The 23443-nt window shown below is 46.7% G+C and overlaps 1 protein-coding gene across 2 annotated transcripts in view; it reads right to left on the minus strand.

Moving 5' to 3' along the window:
• ETS1 (ETS proto-oncogene 1, transcription factor) overlaps positions 1–23443 on the minus strand; it is a 121476-nt gene that overhangs the window by 61492 nt on the left and 36541 nt on the right. Inside the window, exon 1 of one of the 2 annotated variants that reach the window (XM_074936521.1) lies at positions 10320–10627. The exons of the other annotated variant lie outside the window; for it this stretch is intronic. Coding sequence (XP_074792622.1) covers positions 10320–10401 — 82 coding nt within the window. The 5' untranslated portion in view covers positions 10402–10627. Of the gene's footprint in view, positions 1–10319; positions 10628–23443 lie in introns of those variants that run through there. 2 annotated transcript variants of the gene reach the window in all.

Here is a 23443-nt window from a genome sequence, read left to right on the forward strand (position 1 = left end):
ACTAGAATGAAATCAGCGTGGATTTGCACCAGTTGAGACACAGGTGTAAACACAGCAGCTAGGCAATCCTGAATGCATCGTCTCACACAGGGCAGCAGTACAGGCTCTCTTAGTAGCCAACATTAACATACCGCTATTATCGTTGGAAACAGCGGAGTCGGGCCACAGTTTCGTGATAAGCAGAGCCAAAAATAAATACTAGAAAAATCCAGCAAGGCAGGCGGGTGCACCAGAAATTCAGCCTCATTAGAACTCGAGCGGCCCCCCAAAAATCCCACTGCACCTGGGAAAAATGCGGGCTCTTGCTAAAGAATCAATAAATATTTATTGTTTCGCCAGCAGTATTTTGAGCGTGGATGTAAGCATGGCCCGACGCCAGCAAAACTGGAGTCTTCTTGGCCAGCACGGCAGACAAATTTCTCTCTGTATCTATTTGGAAGATTATAAACTACACAAGAAAAAAAAAAAAAAGAACCCCACAGGGCAGGGAGCAGCTTAGTCACGGAATAGGAACAAAGGGGCTGAGATATAGAGCCAGATCCCAGGTGGTGGGGGAATCGACATAGTCCCACTGGCTTCAATGGAGCTATGCTGATTTGCACCAATTGTGGATCTGGCCTTGGGCCCCACCAGGCTCAAATACTTCATGTTACAAATCTGGAGAGTTAGAGCCTGGTCCTGTCGCTGGATCTGAGCGAGCAGCACCTTGCATCCAAGAGCAGCTCCTCACAGGTGCCATACACACAGCTCACTGCAGCACAGGGCCTCAGAAAGGAAGCTGTTGACAATAATACAGCTTGATCAATAAGTAGGACGGCCATTGACTTCAGTGGGCACAGGATCAGGCCCTTGGCCACTTAAAGGATGTAAGATTTGATATTGGTAAGCCCTGCAAAACAGCGAACCAGACGGGGGGGCGTAAGGGAAAACACTGAGGGTGAGTGGATGAACTGCTGAGCTCCAGCCGTGGAATGAAATTGCTTGTGAGCCAGCCCAGACAATGATTGGAAGCAGCCAGAGAAATGTTCATTGCACCTGATGGCAAAGGGCCCAATTCAACAGCCTTTGAAATCAGTGGGAATCTTGCCATTGACTTCAATGGATGTTACATTAAATGCCCTGGATCTAGAAGCTGCCTTGAGCGGCTTGTCCCTGACACTGGGGTTAGTTGGTGTATGTAGTCAAGGGGCAGAGAATTTCAGAGATGTGTGTCATTCACAGACTGCGCATCTGTCTCTGAGGAAGTCAGGCAATTTGCCCACCTGGCACTGGTTGCCACCTGACAGGGTAAAAAGAGAGAAACCTCCTTCCCCCTCTTTTGGATCAACCCCGCTCAGAAACAGAAGTGAAAAATAACCCATGGCAGGATGCCCAGTTCCAGTCTCTAACACTTGACTCCCATTCCCCCCACCCACCAAAAGAGGCTGATGTTAAGGACCATGACTGAAATGCAGCCACTTCTGGGGTGGGGGAAAGCAAACAGATGTCACAGAGCACACTGTGACAGCAGTGGGATGGATGGAAAATGCACTCCAAGGATGGTGGGGTCGATCCCCTTGCAAAAGGACCATGGGATCTGTAATACTGATGATGAGCAGGCAGGAGCTCAGCTTTTAAGGCCTTGCCACAAAAAGCCAAACACAGTAAACTCCATGTGGTTCACACCAGATGAGTATAGGATAGGTGCCACCCTAGTGGCTGGTCCACCAGAGGATAAGAGCCTACTACTACTACTAGCGGTTAAAGGAGTTCTTTCACTTGCTCAGGTGGTTCAGGTCCATGCCACAGGTTCATGGTTCAAACCCTGCTGATGACCCAGTACACCTGGAACTCCAACTGGCTAGCTCAGAACAATAAAAGGCTAGAATGCCTCTGGGAGAACTCACACCTGTAGTTTCAAGATAGGGAGGTTCAGCAAACCAGATGCTTAGCCCCCTAAGCCACCTCCCTGCAGCTCAATAAGCTAGAATATCTTTTCTTTAAACCAGACCTCTGCCCATCTGGCTGCACAAAGAAACACAAAAATCCAGGCAAAGTGGTGAAGAAAATAAAACCCCAAAGGTTCCTCTTCCACCAACCCTGAGACTGACACCCAGGCTGCTCATGCTCCGCCTTAGCCCTTCAGTAGCATCCAACCTATTGAGAATGGAGGACACCATTAGTGTGATGTGAGTGTGAGTCAGAAAACTCTGCTGGTTTTAAAAGAGGTATGTTCTTACTCAGCGCACACCTGCTCCCTGAGTAGCTGTCTGAGCAAGACAGAAACAGCTGGAGGAAAGTGGGGCTCTGCCATTCTGTCTCCAGCAGCAGAGCTATCCTCTGAAGTTCTGGCTGTTGGATCTGTATCCGTGAAGGTAAATGGGACCCACAGCTTGGCTTTCAGATCCCAGGCAGCACTTGCAGAGCTGAAAGTTTGACGGTTGGTGGGGGAGTTATCTTCTGACTTGTAAAGCAGACAGAGCTGGAGGAAGGGTGGTCCAATGGTTAGTGCATTAATGGAGGTCTCGGGAGACTCAGGTTCAATTTGTTGCTCCGTTACAGACTCCCTTTGTGAACTTGGGCAAGTCACTTCGCCCGCTTTTACAGTTGGGAAACTGAGGCACAAAGAGGCTGAGGCCCAGTTCTTTAAAGGTATTTAAAATTAAAGATTTCAATGGGAGATAGGCACCTAAATACCTTTGAGGATCTGGGCCCAACAGCACTGCCCTACCTCACAGGGGTGTTGTGAAGATAAATCCCTTCCAAACTGGGAGGTGCTCAGATACTGAGCCAATGGGGGCCACATCAATCCCTAGGAACTTGCCCTTGGGGCTGGATTTTAACTTAACTGTCTGCCCTGAGTAAGGGCTGGTACCTAAATAAATGAAGTCTGTTCACGGATATCAGTGCAAGCAGGATTGGATCCCAAGGCATCTAAAATTCTGGAATATCAGTGGCAAGCGATTCTGTTCCCAGGTGTAAGGAATGTTGGACAGTTGTCTTGCAAGCAGCCAAACTGGTACAACTATGGAGATTTTGATCCTCTCCTGTAGTACAGCAGTTCATCCAGGCAATTTTAACAACAGTGCTAACTTTGAATTGCCCTTCTGAATTGCCATCGGCAGGAGGAGGGCAATCACTTGCCATAATAACACTATATCTTCTTAGATAAGGTATTTGAAGTAGAATAAACTAGTCTGAGTGAACTGCTGGCCAATGCAGTGAGGAACCTTTTAAAAATATGCATTGCCTTGGATTTGGGATCCTTATAATCCTGTGACAAATTTGCCCCAATTCAGGCAAGAGGGTTGTTCTCTTGGACCAGTGAGACAGACACAGAAGTGGTTTACAGATGCATCCACTACACATGTGAGCATCTTTTCTCATGTAATATAGTTGTCTTGCTATACTTGAATATTGGTTTGTACCAAGCCTGACCATGGAAAGCAGATCTGCCAGATCAGAGTGACAGTTAGTCTTTTACAGAAACATTTCTTTTAGCTGGTTTCCTTGTAAATATCAGCCTGTCCTATTCCAGGCAGAGAGCATGCAAACCCCAGCTACTTTGCTGTATAACCGCCAGCAGTCAGCTATCAGTGTGCAATGCCTGTCATGAAACTTGAAACTTGACTGCAAACACTCTCTCTCCGTGGAGAGCTGAAAAGCAAAAGACCAAAATGATACTTTATTCTTCCTTTATTTTATAAAGTTTGTCCATCTACATACAGCACATGGAAATGGCATGGCAAATTGGAGGATGCTCCATGTAATTACATTGTAATTGCACAGGTATTACATGGTTTATCTGAGTTCTCTGACATAAAGCATTGCCAAGTGCGAAAACGGAAGGTTGGTTTTGCTCCCCTGGACCGGAAATATTGTTCTGTTTTCCCTACACAGAGCAAAATATGCCCTATTATTCTAGGTAACTATTTAAATGAAGGACAAGAAATAAAGTACAAACATCATTTCACATGAGCGTCTCCCACATTACAATCCTTTTGACTGCCGTTCTCCTTTGCAGACAGATGTTTTACAGTTAAATAAATTGCAACACAGAGAAAACATAATCAAACTATCCAATGGGAGTCAGGCGTCTAACCTGCTTTGGCACTTTTAAAAATTGTCTCTATTTGCATCTTTAGGTACCTAAATACCTTTAAAAACCTAGGCCAAAGTCCTCTCATGTTTCCAGTCCCAAGACCACATTATGGTAAGATAAGAGCTAAACCTGATGCTACGGAGCCTCTCTTGTATACAATAGTGAAGCACTTCACTGGTAGCGACTGCCACTCCAAACTACCTTACATGATAGATATGTAATATTAAATTGTTATTACTGATGAGTCAAGACACCACATGTCACTGCTGCTACTTATTCGCACAGTACCATAAGGAGACAATTTGCAATGCACTTCTGGAGCGAATACCTTCACCTGCTGATCATTTGCAAATACCATTATCCACAGGTCCTTTTATTTGTGGCAGTGCTGTCTAGCGAGTAGCGCATTGGCCTAACTGTCAGGAGACCCAAGTTCTAATCCTGCCTCTGCTGTGTGACCTCAGAAAAGTCACCACCACTGTTTCTTTGCCCACCTTTTGTTGGCTTATAGTGCATGTTCTTCAGGGCAAAGACAAGTCTCTCATTATGTGCGCGGACAGCACCTAGCACAATGGAGTCCTCATCTCAATTGGGCTCCTTAGGCACTATTATAATACAAATAATAATACCAAGGCATAATAAGGAAATTGTCATAGAATAACTAGAAGCAAAGAGACCCTGACGGTGCTTCATCCCTATTGGTGGCTGCATTTGAGCACTGGTGATCAGTACAGTGCATGGGGATGAAAGGTGTTGTAAGTAGGAGGTAGAAGACCAAAAAGAAAAAGTCCCTTAAAATCAGTAGGGAAACAAAGGATGCTGTGGATCCAGAGAGCAGCCCAATGGGACAGCCCTGCCCAAGGATGACAGGAGTGTATGATGTGGAACCAGGACTGACTTCGTTAGCACCCTGTGGGGCAAGAAAATCTGCTCCCTTCCCCTAAAGTTATTGACCCTCCTCCCTTCCTCCCACCTACCCACCCGCTCACCTATCTGAGCAATTGCCTCCTCCCAAGGGATGCTCCCAATTCTGGAGCACGTACCTTTAGTTCCCAGATTCTGCTGCGATGTGCATTGAAGGGAATGCAGCCAGTGCTTAAGATTCTGGAGTACATCCAAGACCCTACGGTGCACTGCCTGATCATAACCAATGATCTGGACCCTCATGCCCCATCTTTCCCCCTCCCTCCCTCCCGCCACACCTTTTATTTCTGCAGGAGTGGGAAGTGGATGGAAAAAAGTTCTGCAAGCCTAAAGAGCAATTCAGGAATAGCTTCCTTCTGAGTAGCTACAGCAATGCCAGTGTTCTTCCCTTAGGCCAGTCAGATGGCTCCCTGCCCTAGCCTCAGAGCGCACGTAGCAGGTCCTGCGAGTGAAGGTGTTCCTGTTACACTTGCTAGAGGAAGCAGGGTAAACATTGCATTTTACAAGGGATGAAAGATGGTCTTGTAGGCAACAGGCCTGGTGGCCAGACCTCCCTGTTTCTATTCCCAGCCCTGCCGCAGACTCACTGCGCCACCAAATCACTGTCACTGTGCTGTGCCTCAGTTTCCCCACCTGGGAAATAGCGATCAGAACACTAAACTCTGGGGTGTTGTGAAGGTCCATTCATTCGTACTGTCAAAGCACCCTGAGATCCTGCTAGGGAAGACAGTGTAGACATGCATAGCATATGTGCACTCACGGGAGGATTTCCTTTGTTTGGAAAGCCCCTGAATTACTTGGCTAGGTCACTAGATTGCTTTTGCCTTTGAAGAGGGGAGAACAGAAGAAAGCGACCCTGCCAGTGAAGAGTTAAGCCACTTGATGCATCTTGGCCCCATGTCCAAATGCTGATGATCAAATCCCCCTCACATGTTGCACTGGATTAGATACCACATAGAAGCGTTCCACTTCCCCTTTCCTAACAGTAATCTTGCTGAAGAACCTGAGCCATTCTCATCCCTACCCTATAAACCAGGTGAAGGGCTCTCCCAGATAAAAATCTATCATGAAGATGCCACCCCTGCGTGATCCAGTGGAAATAATGAGTCTCAAGGTTACAGGACTCGGGAATATGCATGGGAAATAATGTCATGACGGCGCTCCCACACAGTGTTTGTTACACCGCCCACAAAGAGATGGATTCTTCTTCTGGTGTAAATGAGGAGCAAGTCCACTCAGCACAACACCCACCTCAAACTGGGAAGAGCAGGAGGAGAATCAGGCCACAATCTCTCCCCATTTTAATGTTCTATTGTCTTGCTGCTCAGTCACCTGTGGAAAACCCCAAGGGCAACAAGTCACAGAGTTCATTAGGGAGAAATGAACTCCTCTCTTGAGTTCCAATACACGTCCCCAGCTTTCAGCCAGGGCTGCCAAGTTGCTTTTTTACTCTAACCACAGAGGCCAGGTCAGCGTTTGCAGAGCTGCTGCATGTAGAGGGATGCACCTAGGGCAGGGTTTACCAATTTCAATATTATTTTAAAAAAAAAAACTGGTTAGCTGTGTCCCACCTTTTATAGAACGGCTGGCAAACTTTACCCTGCCAAGTACACCCTGCAGGCTAGTTAGGGATTTGGAATTTAACCTGGCTCTACTGTACATTCAAATCATGTATTAAATTATTACTCTGATAACCCACCTAACATGCAACATCTACCTATCTAACTAGGTTCTTATACAGATACCCATCACCCTGGTATCTGAGTCAACTTCTCATCTCACACACACACGTTGGCAACAAGGCCTGGATCTCACTTTGGAAAGTTTCATACAACTTTGCACCCCTTGGTCAAAGGCAACCCACATTACTTTTAAAACGTCTGGGTGTGCTACACGTCCCATCTAACTTTCCTGAGTGAAGGTGGGTTGAACAGGGGAGCAAGATTTTATTCCAGGGGAAGGGAGAGAGGAAGTGAGAGGTGGGAAGAGCTTTACCAGGCTATCAGCCCAGCCCATGCATCTTCATTGTTTTACAAGAGCATCAGGCACCTGGCATATTCAACACTGTTGATGCACTGAAATAAACTAAGACTGCAGCAATTCTCACTGTATACAATTAAGCCATCAGATAACAGGGTGACTCACAGAAGGCAAAAACATCCAAGCAGCAGGAAGACTAGATGGGTCACGGACTGATACCTTGTTCAGCAGTGACCAAAAGTTGGCACTATCGGTGTTCATTGTCCTATTGGAAAGGAGTTGCTGGTCTCCGTCCATTCCTAGTGAGGCAAGTGTCCGTATCCCAAAACACTGCCACCTTTGCTGGCAGCCTCGGAGGGAGTCTAAGGTTCATCGGACAGAGCACCATCAGCTTCCAGAGACGGCAGTCCCGAGCCCCACCCCATGATCTTGACATTCATTAAACTACAGGAAGGAAAGTTTCAACTTTTCTTTTAAAATTTAAGGGGGGGTAGGGGGAGGGTTAAGCCGCCTAATTGACAACACTGACTTTGGCTCACAAGAATAGTACAGCCACCAAAACAGAAGCAACGGGAACTACACGCAATAGGAAGTAGTCTAATTTTTTAGTGTTCTTTCGGCCAAAGTTTGGACTTGGGGTCAACTGTTAAAAAAATGCCTGCAGTCCGCAAATGCACAGGAAGAATCAGGTTTAAACTTTAACGGGCTTGTTAAGGTACAGAAAAGCCACTCAGCTTAACAGAACCTATGGGAAAAAGTTCTCTTTCCAAACAGCACCAGACAACCTGAGCAGGGCAGAATTCTGCTCCCACCTTACCTGCATGGAACTCCATCAATCCCAAAACTATTGAATGGGTGCAGAGCAGAATTGGGCAAATGGCAAAGAAGCCTGTCACTGGCTAGTGCCAGGAGATGTTAAAATTTAAACAGACACCTTAGTATGGGTAGAGAGACAAAATAAATCCCCCAGTCCCTCCATACAAATATCCCCAGTAAATTCAGATACTTCTGCTCATCATATCTCCCTGCCTTTACCTTGCAGACAAAGTAACCTTGTTCCTTAAACATGGGAATAATCTTTTGTTTAACACTCTCCTAACCAGAGCTTGCAGAAGTAGGCATAAATGACTAACAATGTCAAAGGTGACTCCGGGCCAGACTTTTAAATGTTTTTAGGCACCTAAAGATGCAGATAGGGATTTTCAAAAGAGGGCCGAAGTCCCACCGAAATCAGTGGAAGTTAGGCGCCAAACCTACGTCACCACTTCTGAAAATTCCACTAGGTGCTTATCTGCATCTTTCAATGCTTAAATACCTTTAAAACTCTGGCCATTAGGAGCTTTCAATGAAACTTAGACTCTTAAGTCCCTAAATTGCTTCTGAAAATGGGACTTAGGTGCTTTTGAGATTTGTACCCAGTGTCACAACATTACAGGGCCATAGACATCACTGGTCTGATTGCCAGAGGTGCTGAGCATCTGCAAATTTCCACTGAAGCTGCCTTTGAATAATCAGGCTGCATATACATGGATGCCTGCACTTGCATGTGATGTTGTGCAACCTAAACATGTATTGATTTACGGTAGCTATCTCCAGACAAGCTGATCTGATGCAGAGATAAACTACGAGCTAGTATGCTCACCACTAAACCATTGCTGGCCCCTTGTATTTCTACTGTCAGCTGTCACTTCATTTCCCACATGCAGTCTGAAAGCACTTCAACTGGCAGGAACAGAGCCCAGACTGGATTTCCTAGAAACTCAATAATTGACCAAGAAATGCAGAACTCTCCGACTGGTTTATTTATTTATTACACTGGTACCCTACAAAAGCCAGAGACGGCAATTTCAATCAACGGGAGATCTTGCCACTACTCTAGCAATGGAGAGGAGCTATGGGGCTGAGCTTACCCCCCTCTTGGACCTAGATGGAAAAGTTTTTGCCGCAGGCCCTTTCATGATTAAAGACCTACACTCTCCCCCAGCAAAAGCTGCAATGGAAGTTACTTGAGCGTTGGGGGACAGACAGGCAAGTTAAATGAGGTTAGGATGAGAACAGCAGCCCTTATTATGGCAGAGACTGAACTATTAGTGTTAACCACAGAAAGCAGCAGCTCAACTTATAGTGGGTAACAATAAACACATAGCAACATGTTACTGAAACACCCTCTCAAGATAACATCAGCTCCCCTCCCAACACACACATTCTCCAGGGAAAGAGAGAGAAGCAACAGCCGCAGCAATGCTCACTGGTTTAAATGTTTAACAGGTCTGCTGATGGGCCCATATGCTAGGCTCGGGGTTTGGTGGGCACAAGATATTTCCAGGATCTTGTGTGAGGCACTAAGAGCTGCCTCAGTAATAACAACCGCTCGGACATTTGAATGAGGGAGAGAGGTGGTTTCTCTGTGTAAAAGTGATCAAAGCTGCTTCCCCTTCTCCAAATCTCTCCTTAGTCACTTGTCCCTCGCTAAGTAGAACAAACCATCTAGAGAAGGGAGAACCACGTGAGAGAAGCATTCGTGTCGGCAATAAAACAGTCTTACAACTGATCCGAGATCAGAGCATTTTGCTTTATCCCCATCTTCCCTAAATGCGTTTCTCGATTCCTCAGGCTTGTATACAGGGAGTTACGAGGGAGGGAGGGGAAAGGGAAGAGGTCGCCTGCAGCAGATCCCGTTACAATAAAAGTTGGGGGGGGGGTAGGGGGGGAAGTGGAGGGGTGGTTACAATTTCAGCCCACACATTTTGCAAAACTCGCAAGGCAAATATTTTACCCCCATCTCCCACCTCCTAAAAGAACAGCTGCAAAAATAAACTGCACCGAGGGGAAAGATTCTCATGAATCCCAGGGGACAAGAATCTTAGAACCTGGTCAAACAGATCCGAAGGGGCCGCAATGCAACAGAGCCGCAGCCAACCCTCCCAATGAACTTCAGCTAGAGACCGACTGCCGCGACAACATGCCCCTGGGATCGCCTTCCCAGGCCCAGTGGTCCCACAGTGCAGGCGAGACATCTCCCGGCATAGATCCAGCAGTGAAATGAATCCCAAGCACCAGAGATCCCGAATCAGCGACCAAAAGCTCCAGCAGTGAAATTAACCCCGTGTCCCCCCCCAAAAGCCAAGATCACAGACCTAAGGCTGCAGCAGTGAAATGTACTAACCAGAGCCAGGATCAGAGCGCACAGACCAGACACAATATATTAACCCACCCCACCCTACCCCGCCTCCAAGAGCAAGGATCCAGCCGTGAAACTTACCCCCCTCCCTCGCCACAGACACCCCCGCTCCTAGCTCCGGTGGGGGTGGGAGGCAGCCGCCGGCAAGCTTACCCGGGGAAGGGAAGAAATCCACATCCACCTTCTCAGTTTTGATGATGGTCAGGGTGGGTTTCAAGTCCACCGCCGCCTTCATGGTTCGCTCCCGGCTTCCCTCGGATTTATGTGTAAATAGTCACTGTCCAGGGGGTAAGGGGAGGAGAGGTTGGTGCCTGGATTCCCGGGCCCCCCTACTGGGAAGGGTGCTGTGCGCCCCTGCCTGCCTGGCGCAAAGTTGAGCGCTTGGAGAAGAAGGGGGAGCGTCTCTCCTCCCCTCCCTCCTTCCCCGGTCCCACGCTCAGCCTGGCCCTTCTCCTCCTCCTCGGCCCGACGGGGTCGGTATCTCTCCTTTCGCTGCCTTCCGCACTCCCTCGCTCTTATTCTTCTAGGGCGGATCTTCTCACAGCCGCCGCAGCTGAGTCGCCCCCCCCTCCCCGCCCCTCACCCCTAGCCCAGCGAGAAGCGGTTGGGGTGAGGAGCTCCGGGCTGCAGGGAAGGGGAGGGAGATGGGCCGGGCTCAGCTTCGGTGACAGCGGCCGGGGGAGGGACCCGGCTTCCTCCGCCCAGCCGGCCTCCAAAGCCCAGAGAGGCGCGCACGGTTCCGGGCGCCTTGGAGAGGGCAGGGCGCACCAGCCCCTCCACAATGGAGAGGGACCCTGCCCCACCCAGCCGATGGAGGAAGGGGGAGTTCCCTGCCCAACTAGAGGGTCCGGCTGGGGGGGAAGGCCCCATATTCCAGTAAAGTCCCATGCCCCATAGATAGGGTGTGTGGAGAGGGAAAGTCCCATGCCTCTCCCATTAAGGTGAGTGGGGAGAAGGTCCCATGCCCTATCCACCTAGTGCTGGAGGGAAAACAAGTCCCATCTAGGAGCTGGCTGGAGAGAAAGTTCCAGGCGCCTCCTCGACGGTGGGGTTGGAGGGGAAGGTCCCAGGAAAATGTCCTATCGAATTTAATTGGGCTGCTCCCCACTAAAATGCTACAGAATTTACTCTGAAACCCTAGGAAGAATTGAATAGAGAACGAGCTCCATTCTATAGAGCAATTAAGCCATTCTATCCCTATCATTCTCCATGAAATCCTATAGGTCTTTTCTAGTCGGGATGGATAAAAATAAGCAAATAAGACTACGGCAGGATGATACCACAGTTTGGTCTCAGCTATACACAGAGCTGATTGAGCCAAAGCCCATTGAAGTCAATGGAGAGACTCTCCATTGATTTCAGTGGGCTATGGCTCAGGCCCAGCTAGGAGATAACTGCATAGCTACATGCCTTCATAGAGCCTTCTGTCACCTAGGGTGTCTGTTCACAGCTAAAAACTGAACAAAAAGACATGTATTTATTAAAAAACCAGCACTAGGAATCTTCGACTAGGACTCGATGAGAAAACACAACTTGTCATGGCAAGCTATCCTGTGGAGACACTTTTGATTATCCAAGATGTCGAATTCTTGTTGAATCCAAGACAACTGCTTTCCTCCTGGTACTGTTCACTCCCACACCTGAACTGTCAAGAGTTGCTGTGCACAGTTATGCAGCCTGATGCACGCCACACCAGAAGTGGCTGCATTCATTGCGTATCTGTGTGGCATGTATGCTCAAGGAAGTGCATGCATGCTGATGGGATTGTGTGTGTGGGGGGGAGGGGGAAATGTATGTGCATTCTGGGGTTTGTTTGTGTGTGCATGGGGAGGGGAGAGAAAGGCAGGAAGAGAGAGAGAAAGTGCCTGTGCGCACACGCATGTGCAGGCATGAATGCCTGAAATGGTTGGAAGTTATTTAGTACAGCTCTAGTTTGCACAACTGGTTTGTAAAGGGGCTTGAAAGGTGCTATAAAGATGTGAGATCAATATCAACCAGTGTGTCGTGAACTTAACTGAAGAGAAGAATCTCGGTTTTCACATAAAATACAGTATGTTTTATAGGTAGCAAAAGCTTCAGACCACAAACGGCAGAGCAAGAAAGGAGCTTATGACTCAGAGATGTCAATTTACCGGTATAAGTGTAAAAAAGACCAAAACAAATGTCCTTAGCAACCTGCCGTTGTGGTTCTCACTCTCAAAAGCTAACAGTCTCTGTTATATGCTGAGAGAGACTGGATCCTTTTTCTCAGAGATGGGCTGAATTCTCCATTCCAGATCTGAACACCACAGAAACGGGAGGCAGTCTGGATCCAAATTGCATGGCTAGCTCTATTATCTAGGAAGGGATGAACCAAAATCCCGATTCCTAACAGGTATAAGAATCTGAATAGACTCGCCTCATCGCCAAAGCTTACCTATGTCTAGATGCAGATACAAACGTTGTAGCTCAGGGCTATTTCTAGTTGTCCCTAGTGGTAGTTTTACCATTGACCGAGAGCACATTTCTAGAGGAAAGAGCCATGTGGCTTAGGAGGCAGTGGGGTTGAATAACAAGGAGTCAGAGCCATGGGGCTTGATTCTCACTAATCCCCAAATCTTCCATCTATTTAGGTGCCTAAAGAAGCAGACAGGCACAGAGTGCTGAAACAAGTTAGGCTCCTGACTCCCACTGACATTCAATTAAACTTAACGGCTAGAACCACAAAAAGATTTAGGCACCACTCAAAACCCCCACTCAGCTGCGGCCCAACCCCATAGGTGCCTAAATTCCCATTGCTCTGAAGTTTCTGCTGGTAAAGTCCTGTAGGCACCTAAGCTTCTGCCTGTGGGCATGGGCAAAACTGCCTGCGTTCGGACACTACTGAGCTATTTGGCACCCTACTTCACACCGAAGCCTTGGCAGGATTCTCAAACTAGGCATACCGAGGGGTCCGATACCATGGCACACCTACCGCATCCGAACTATGGCTTAGCATCGCCATGCCCAAGTCCCTTTGCAGATACAGCGTTAGGCACGTAATCCACTTCAGTGCTTTTCAAAAAAATCTTACTAAGCGCCCGCCTTTAGGCACCTAAATCCCCTTTACCCTACTCTAGCCGTGGAACTCCAGCAAAATGAGAACCAGGCTCCTGGATTCTATTCCCAGCTCAGCCACTGATCCACTGCGGGAGCTCAAAAAAGGTCAGCCACTGCCTCAGTTTCCCCACAGGGATACTAATTCCTACCCACTTTTCAAAAGTGCTTTGAGACCTGCCCATGAAAAGCTGTGCACAAGTGATAAGCATTCTTCTTCGGTATCTAATGCAGCAATAAAACTGGAAATCTGAATCTGAAAAAGCATGATCAATAGCAATACACGGTTCTTATTTCACCCTGTTCCTCTGTTAGTGAGATGCTGTGCTGAGGGCTTGTATTTCCCTTTTGCTCTCTTCATAGATTTTTATTTTAGTTTTGCTCTTCTCCTGGTATGACTGGGAAACAGGGAGAGAGACAAAAGTGGAGATGAGTAACAAAGAAAGGACGAGGTTAGAGAAGAACCTTTCCAGTTCAAAATCAAAAGCTGATGCAAAAGAAACAGCTGCCCTTCTGTCGGACTTGTTCCAGCGCAGGCTTGGGAAGGGAAACATGATGCAATTTACACAGGCCGATAATCTTTCCCTTCCTATGTTTCCCAGGAATGCTGTAACCTCAAGGACTATGCATGTGTGAGCATATATACATGCATGCTGTAATTTGCTATGGGGAATGGCACGCTGGGGGAGGGGGAGACCGATTACATAGCTGGCTGCAGATTTTTGGCTGTAATGATGAAGCCATCAAAATGCACCTGTGGTCCCCACAGTATTAAAATGACCCAACCATTCAGAGGCGTTCGATAATCCAGGCTCTTCACATTTAGCCCCAGCCTCCTGCAGCAAACCACAATCCTCAGAATGAAACAAGATGACACATGCTACGAGATGAGACATGCTCAGAGTCTTGCCCCAGTGGTTGGCTGATGGGGATGGGCTGTCAACATCATCCATGAGAACGTACCTAGGAGGGAGCGTGGAAGGGTCAGCCAGTGGGATATGCAGAGTGCTGTAATGACAGGCAGGAGAATTAAAAAACTCTGCCAGAGGGGCCAAAGCCCTCATCTCCCGTAGTCAAGCCCTAGTCCCATGGGGCAATAATCCTACTTCAAGTGATAAAATTCCATGGACTGGCTGGGATCCCGAGCACCCGAAGTGAGCATCTTCCCTTCTGGTCAAATGCAATAAAGAGGTTTTTCTTAGGAAGTATATTTCGGTATACGCACAGATTCTTGGACTCCCCACTACGTTCTGGCCCAGCCAAACGAACGAGATGAGGTCACAACATGGTTGTAGTAGGTTCTTGCTCCTCCAACCTTCTGTTTCACTTCACTGCTCCAGGGATGAAAAAGGAGGCACTAAAATCCAACCACAAATTCTGGAAAACCAGAGGCTGCAGACGGTATTGGTAGGAGAACCCACAAGATCAGGAGAGAAGGGAACATCTGGGAGGCTGCAGCTAGAGAATTCCTAGTAGTCCAGCCTCTCTCTTTCAGACCAGCAACAACAGCCTCATTGCTGCCTTAATTTGGACTCATTTCAGAGCTTGAGACATGAAAGCCCTGGCTCTGAACTCCAGCTGAGACACTCAAGGGCTGTGTGTGTTTGGGAAGGCATGGAAAAAGTCCACCGAGTAGTTTCTTCAGCTGGGATGTGACCATTTGCATTCAAGTCCTCCCATTTGCATTCAAGATAGCCTCAGCGCTTGCCAGAGCAATTCCTGTTTGCAAACATTAGAAAAATCTTTCCTCTTGAACATTCAAGATTCCCCCTTTCTTTCCATGCTCTCTCATTACTGAGTGTTCATCACCATTAAGCTTCTCTCCTACAGAGGAGGACATGATCTCGCAGCTGAGATGTTGAGAACGGCCCTCTTCTCACTGATAAGTTAAAAAGATTCTGCTGTTGTTCAGAGATAACCATTTGCCCTCCTTCTACAGTGGAACCCAGTTGCTTCTCAGTCCTTTGGAACAAAGAAAGGGCAGACAATAAAGTCCCCTTGTTCCCAGTGAGGCCTTTGTTTTGTTTTGTTTGTTTTACATAACAACAACAGTAAAGGAATTTAGTGTTAGTGAAAGGTGTCACAGATTGGGGCCTCATTCGAGACTTGGGGTTAACAATACTGCTCTTCCCAGCATGTCTTTCTGGTTCTGGCCCTTTCAATTTGGCAGAGCCAAACTGCAGTCTGAAAATAGCCATTCTGAGAACTTCCAGATTTTATGCAGCTGTAATGCCCCACTCATCTCCCCTCCTCCAAAATTTCCCTCTCTTATTGCCGAGGAGAGAGGACATTCTCAAACTGATGTCCTACTGACTGCATAAAGGAATCACTTCCACTCCCTCCCCTCAACCACTGAGATGCAGTCAGGTCTGGGGTGAAACGCAGCAGCTGTTTTAACAGCACACAACACCACCATGCAGCAGTTAAGGACAGGAAATTAAGAATACCCTAGCCAATTAAAACCACAGGGGGATATTTATAGCAGAACATAATTAGCCAAATTGAAGCCCGGCCCAAAATTGCAATGAGATTTTCTTAATGGCTGCAAGTGGCCAGGGCCTCGGTTTGATGACCTGTCAAGTAAACGATATCCAGAGGGCATCAGACAAAAATCAGGAGCAAAGGGAACAAATGGCACGTGATTCCAAGGGGAAACAGAGACGTGAAAGGATTTATTGCAAGAGGGTCACTGAGGGAAAGCACAGCGGTCACCTCCCCACGAAAGGAAAAAAGCAAGGGAGGAGGCTGCTGGGTGTGGAGCTGGTGAAAGGCGATGAGAGGGAAAAGTAAGTGGCTGCTAGGCATGTTCCTCAGGGAGATACCTTTCCTGGAATTTAAAATGATATGAGAAACTCTTTCACGCACCGTAATAGCTGGGAAGCATTAGAGATGGTTGGTCTATGCTGGTAAATGGGGCTGGATTGGCAGCCTGGTGACCCAAGTCTTTTCTTTACAGACAGGAAGCAGCAGGGTAAGTCTAACCCATTAGTCAGCATGTGCTGTGTGTTCCTCCTGATCCCCAGGGAACCGCAGTCTGTTACAGGGCCCACAGCTTGAACTGTAGAGACTTACGTTTTGAGGTCCCTAGTTTGGTCCCCAATATCAGCTAACATGGCACATAAATGGGGACTTCTCCAGCATTCAAACTGCTCTGGCCCGTGACTCCCAGGACCTACTATTGCTGTGTGTTACAGGTCCATGACTTGCAGAGGATGTAAGCAACTTGCATCTTACCTTAAAAGCCTGGAAAGACTCATATACTTGGGCTCCGGAGGTCCCCAATGAACCAAGATCTGGATGATAGTTATCACCCAAGCTTTCCCTAATTGTCCCTCAGTGCAGATCTAAGAACATAAGAATGGCCATACTGGGTCAGAGCAAAGGTCCATCTAGCCCAGTATCCTGTCTTCCGACAGTAGCCAATGCCAGGTGCCCCAGAGGGAATGAACAGAGCTGGGCAGCATCAAGTGATCCATCCCCTGTTGCCCATTCCCAGCTTATGGGAAACAGAGACTAGGGACACCATCCCTGCCCATCCTGGCTAATAGCCATTGATGGACCTATCTTCCATTAATTTATCTAGTTCTTTTTTAAACTTTGTTATAGTCTTGGCCTTCACAACATCCTCTGGCAAGGAATTCCACAGACTGACTGTGTGTTGTGTGGAGAAATACTTCCTTTTGTTTGTTTTAAACCTGCTGCCTATTGATTTCATTTGGTGACCCCTAGTTCTTGTGTTATGAGAAGGAGTAAATAACACTTCCTTATTTACTTTCTCCACACCAGTCATGATTTTATAGCCCTCTATCATATCCCCCCTTAGTGTCTCTTTTCCAAGCTGAAAAGTCCCAATCTTATTAATCTCTCCTCATATGGCAGCTGTTCCATACCCCTAATCACTTCTGTTGCCCTTTTCTGAATTCCAATATACCTTTTTTGAGATGAGGTGACCACATCTGAGCACAATATTAAAGATGTGGGCATACCATGGATTTATATATGATAAATATGATATTTTCTGTCTTATTATCTAACCCTTTCTTGATAATTCCCAACATTCTGTTTGCTTTTTTGACTGCCGCTGCACACTGAGTGGATGTTTTCAGAGAACTATCCACAATGACTCCAAGATCTCTTTCTTGAGTGGTAACAGCTAATTTAGACCTCATCATTTTATATGTATAGTTGGGATTACGTTTTCCCATGTGCATTACTTTGCATTTATCAACATTGAATTTAATCGGCCATTTTGTTGCCCAGTTACCCATCTAGGGGAACTGTCTCTGACAAACAGCCTCCATTATTCATCCACTCACTAGCTTCTCAGCCGAGATGGCTCACAAAGGTACCGTCCTGGTATGGGCTGTGAAATGCCTCCAGCTATGCACTGGCCACCACTTCAGTTCACACAGATCTTCACACAGCCATCAGGGGGCAACAACTTTGGTCCCCTGGAGTGGACTGAAACGGAATCTTTGGAAGGTGACTCTTGGCTTTGGTTTCACCTTGAGTAGCCAGTCGGTGTCCTGGCAAGGTAACCCTCCTCTGCTGAAGTTCATTAGTGGGGCACATTGGCACTCATTCGTTACCCTGCTTGGAGAGCTATGCAGGTGGAAATCTTTGTAACCACCCTGTGTGTATAAAAACCTCCTCACTGCATTTTCCACTTTTATGCATCCGATGAAGTGAGCTGTAGCTCACGAAAGCTTATGCTCAAATAAATTGGTTAGTCTCTAAGATGCCACAAGTCCTCCTTTTCTTTTTGCGAATACAGACTAACATGGCTGCTACTCTGAAATCTGCACCCTGAAGTACTGGCTGCTCACATACTGTTCCAATTCCCCATCTCAGGCAGTTGCATTGAACTCCTAATAAAAGTATCCCTTTTTTTGTTGTTACTTCGCTCTAGACTCTTCACAATTACTCCAAACACAACAAGCACCCTACCTTCCTCACCCCAGGCCAACACACCTCAAGCCTGACTTGAGGTTATTCCATTCTCAGGGTCACCCCCACACCCAGGTCTACTCAGTCCAATATGCAGCATCCCTGCTAGTCCAGCCCTGGGCTTCTTTGCAGCCAAGAGCATCAAACGTTGGTGAAGTAGGTCAACAAGCTCAGTAGCTTTGTAATATGAACAAACAGGGGCCAGGCTGAGACCCAGAGAACTTATTTGTGCTTGCGACTTTGATTTTGGCATTCCATAGGTCTCTGGCAGTGAACAAACAGTGAACATGTTCACGCTGTATTGCTAGAAACGAGTCTAGACTGAAACGCCAGGTCTGACCCCACTTGGACTTCAGGGAAATTCTGATTCTTATTCTGGGTTCATCTCTATACATTGCCCAGCCTCTCCCTTCACCCCAGACTGTAGATTTAATCTGCTCTGTTATCCGCTCCCACTGGGAAATTGGGATTTTTGTTCCCAAATGTGCAATGGAATCACAGGCTATTACTACTCTGACAAACCAGGGGAAAATTTTCCACACAGCAAACAGCTATTTGGAATGCATATTTCTCGGCTTCGCCATGGTTATTGAACAACCTCACTCCAAGAGAGATCACGGGAGAACCGCAATTTGTTTCCATGAGGGCATTGGCAGTCAGACAGTCCAAGCCCAAAGCTCAGCCTAGTACAATACTCAGCCTAAGAAATTGCAGCCATCAAACAGATATAATTTTGCATGTGTTGAATGCTTCAGACATATGAGCAAAATGAACATGAGTGGTTCAGGAAATGAAATTCTAGAGCACATCCCTCAACACCCCAAGGATGGCCATGCGGGGAAGACACCAGTCAGGGGCTCAGGAGCAGAGCTACTGAGGAATTCTCTGACAAAGGGTATTTTAATTGAAAAATGCTGATTCACGGAAACCAAAACAGTTCAAGGGAACGGGAGAGACAAGGCCGGTGAGGGAATATCTTATATTGGACAACTTTGGTTGGTGAGAGAGGCAAGTTTTGGGGTCCACAGAGCTCTTTTTTAGGCCACGGGAATGGGTCCGTTTCAATGACTTTCCCAATTTGGAAAAAAATTGAAAAAAAGTTTCCACATTTTTGAAACAAAACGTTTCAGGGGTGGGGTTGTTTCAAAACAACTTTTCATTTTGAAATTTAACGTAAGTAACACTAAGAAAAGTCACAAAGAAAGAAGGCGGCAATCAGAATGAAACATTTCAATTGACCTGAACTGATTTTTTTTTTCCAGTTTGCTGGTCCCTGAAAATTTTGAGTTTGACTTTTCATCCCGATTCCAGACAAGAACATTTTTCAAAACCCTGAAAATTCTCAGAGGATGGGAAAACAGTTTCCCAGCCCAGCCCCACTCAACTGTTGCAAGATCAATTCCTAGTGGTGTCAGATACATCTTCTGTGACCTTGTGCAGATCATTCCGTGTGTCCCAGTTCCTAATCTTTACTAGAATAATAAATAATAATAATAATACTTTCCAGCTTTGCAGGGGTGTTGTAAAGATCAATCCATAAGTACCTGGGAAGTGCTCGGCTCCTGAAGTGGTGGGGGCTGTGTAATTACTTAGATTGAGAGAGAACCTTTGCACTGGCTTTGATGGAAAGACTCAGTAGAGGGAGAATTATGGTTAGTCATCTTTCCTATTGGAGTAGCAGCAGGAGGCTCCAATCAGGAAACCGGGTCCCACTGTGCCAGGTGCTGTACACACATAGTATGGAAAGACAGTCCCTTCCCCAGAGAGATGTCAATCAAACATTTGAGGAGACACAACACACAGATGGAGGAAGCTCAAGCTAAGGAATACGATTAGTGTAACAAGCTGTGTTCCTGGCACACCAGCTGCCTATCTACGGAGCTGCAGGATCAGGCCCTTAACTAGTTTGCTGCTGGCGTTTTGAGTGGGCCCAGTCCCAGTAAAGTCCTAATCTGTCCTCTGCCAGATCTGCCCCTTCAGAAAGGAGATGCTTATTCGGGAGCTGTTTCTAATGAGTTCCTCACTCTCGCAGTAAAGGATTTTGTCTGTGTGCATTTCATTTCAAAAAGTCTTGCTCAGCACTCTCCGCATTGGAAATCTCGCCCCTCCCAATTGTCTCCGCTTGGCAGCCCTGCCTTATAGAGAATAAATGGCTGAGAAAATACTCCGCTCTACACGTGTTTGCATTTTTCAGGGTGGGTGTTTTGGATGGCAATCCTGGCCGCACAACAATGCTGCTCTTGTTCTGCCTTGCGCTACAGAGCAAGCCTGAATAGATCTGTCTAAAATTATAAGCGGGGCAGCCCCTGGGCTCTGAGAGATCACAGGCCGCATGCTAGGCCTGAACAAAGACCCCGCTATTTCCTAACAATTAGCCCAGCTAAAAGGACATCTATCTCCCTCTCTTAGAGCCACCACGTGTCTCCAAGTCAGTCCATTGTAAGGCTAATTAAATAACACGCCTCTCTCCCCATGAGGGTCTCCTGATTAGCTTCCCTCGGCCCAGAAGCCTTGTCGGTACAAATGGGAAGGAGACAGCTGGTCTGCAGGGCCCTCCACCCCCAGTGGAAAGATCCTCACCCTTATTTATCTGTTATCACTGTCACCACCAGTTACTTCAGTTTTTGAAATGTTTAAGATCGGTAGAATGGAGCTTTCAGGACATAGTGGTTTTAGGAGTACAAGATCACTTCACTTCCCTGTCTGTCTGCCCACCCTCAGCCCCCATCATGGCTAGCTAACAACAGCATGCATGCCTGCAGCTCCCACTGGCTCCAACTGGAGCTGGAGACACTCAGCGCTTCTGCAAATCAGACCCTTTGTATTCATACAGTCATAGATCATTGTGATTATCTAGTCTGACCTCCTGCATAGCACAGGCCAGGGAATTTCACCCAGCAGTTCCTACATCCAGTTGCTGGTCAAGCCTAGAGGGTATCTTTCAGAAGATACCCAGTTGTGACAAAGACGCCATGTGGTGGATTCTCCATCACATCCCTTAGTAAGTTTATCCAATGGTTAATTACCATCACTTAAAAAATACCCTGTGCCTTATTTCAGATCTGAATTTAACTAGCTATAGTTCCCAGCCACTTTGTTCTCTAGACTGAAGAACCTATCCAAAATCTTTCAAAGTACTGAACATTTATTGATTAATCTTCACACGCCCTTCTCAAGTGGGTTAATATTACTATCCCCCTTTGACAGGCAAGCAAACTGAAGCAGAGAGCTTAAATGACTTGGCCAAAGTAAATCTGTGGCAAAACTGGGATTAGAACTATTAGAACTCAGGACTTCCTGATTCCCAAAACTATATTTATTCCTCTACATGGGTTTATATTGCATAAATCCCCCTCCTATAAATGTAGGATATAGTTCTCCAAAAAGAGGATGTGTTTAATATCTATGTACATCTTGCAAACATTGTGCGTTCTTCCTAGGAATAGAGTAGCCCCAAAATTATAGTAGCATGAGTAGATAGAAACCTGATCCTTCTCACATGAGTTTGCCATTGACCGTGACCGCAAAAGGATTGGATCCATAACTTGAGTACAACATAATATAGATAAAGACTCATTAGTGTTTTGGCATCAAGGGCAAGAGGGCAAAATATGTCTCTCAAATAAAGGCCAACCTGGTCTGGATAAAATAAGAACTGACCTGAACCTTCACCCCAAATCCATCTTGAAACATTTTTGGCCTGTCAGGAAAGTTCAGATGATCTTTCTCCACATGGTAGGCACACAGGAGCTGCCAGAACAGCCGAGCCCATCGGCTCAGCAAGTCTAGTAAGCTGTCTTGACTCAACTTCAATTCAGAATCACAAGAATGGGTCACGCAGAAGCAGAGCGGTCAAACACAACTTGTTCCTGCTCAGAATAAGGGGCTAGTTTCACTTTCTCCATCCATCGCCTTCTGCTTCTTTGGGGGAATTTGCTGGGCTTTAGCTCATGTGTAAACGCAAACAAAAGAGCACAACACTGCTAAATCTCTCCAGATGTCCAACACCTCCCCCTACCATGTCACACATGCTCCCCAGACCAAGGGGAAATACGGTTGCTTTCTGCCAAGTCTGTAGTCAGCATTAGTGGAGTGCATCCCCCTTGCCCCAACTAAATCATTATTTTCCATCCTTGGCCATTGAAATAATTATTTTCACACCGACAGTGTATGGCTGGAAGACCAGGAGGAGGGTCTGCAGACTAATGAGCTGATTTCCTGTGGACCTCCAGTTCCAGCCCTGGAACAGCTGGAGCTGCTAGTGTGGTCAAACCTCTTTCCACACAAGTGAAGCAGTAAGATCCCAGATCCTAACTCTTGTCCCAGGGAGAAAGTGAGAGGAAGGAGATGGGGGAGGAGACAGAGCTTTGTTTCCATTCTGGTGGGAACTGGACATGAAGTTAGCTCCTGTTTTCAAAACCCACACGTCTCCTTTATTGCTCCTGGCCTGTTCTCGACAGCCATTGCTGCTGGAGCATGGGTGGGAAAGTGTTGAGGAGGTTTAGAGATGCTTTGCAGCTTGCCAGAAAAAAAACTAATGAGTGTGCATGTGCACACACATATATATGTGGGATTTTGTAGTAAAAACACAAAGAATAACTTGCCACAATGCACATTGCTATTCAAATCATACTTACTGTACCCTCTGCCAATGCAAAGGTTTTAGGTCAAACTACAGGGAGGTTTTCACTCATCCAAATATTTCATTCCAGGAGATTAATTGACTTTCCCAAAGCCATGCAATAATCCAATAGCAGAGCTAGAGAATAGCACCTACTTCTTCTGATACCCGGTCCTCTATGGTAACCAGTAGACAGAGCTTCTCTGATCTAAGAACCTCTGAATTGTGGTGAGTTGAAAAGCATAGATCCAGGTCTGAACTTTGCAGCTTGAGTTCCTCCCTAATTCATCTCAAGAAATGGATTGAGAAGGAGAGAGCAGAAAGGTTCAACACGTTAACCAGGGCCCCCTCTCACCCAGCCAGTGCCCTTTCTCCTGAGAGCTATGGGAACGGCTCCCCTAGCCACTCGATTAATAAGAGCCCAGGAGGAAAAGCCGTTTATATAACCTCCTCTTCTCTAAACTTCCTAAGTGCTTTAGAAAGTGGCTGCCCTGGAAACTCAAACTGGAAACTAAAAATATTATCTCTTCCATTTATAAACATCTAGAACGCTAATGAAGTGAGGAGTGGCAGAGACGGGGAGTGGGATGTTGACTTCCACTTGGCAAATGTGGGAAAGCCCTGATAAAACCAT

This window comes from Natator depressus, chromosome 22 (genome assembly GCF_965152275.1).
Source record: "Natator depressus isolate rNatDep1 chromosome 22, rNatDep2.hap1, whole genome shotgun sequence".
Taxonomy (NCBI): Eukaryota; Metazoa; Chordata; order Testudines; family Cheloniidae; genus Natator; species Natator depressus.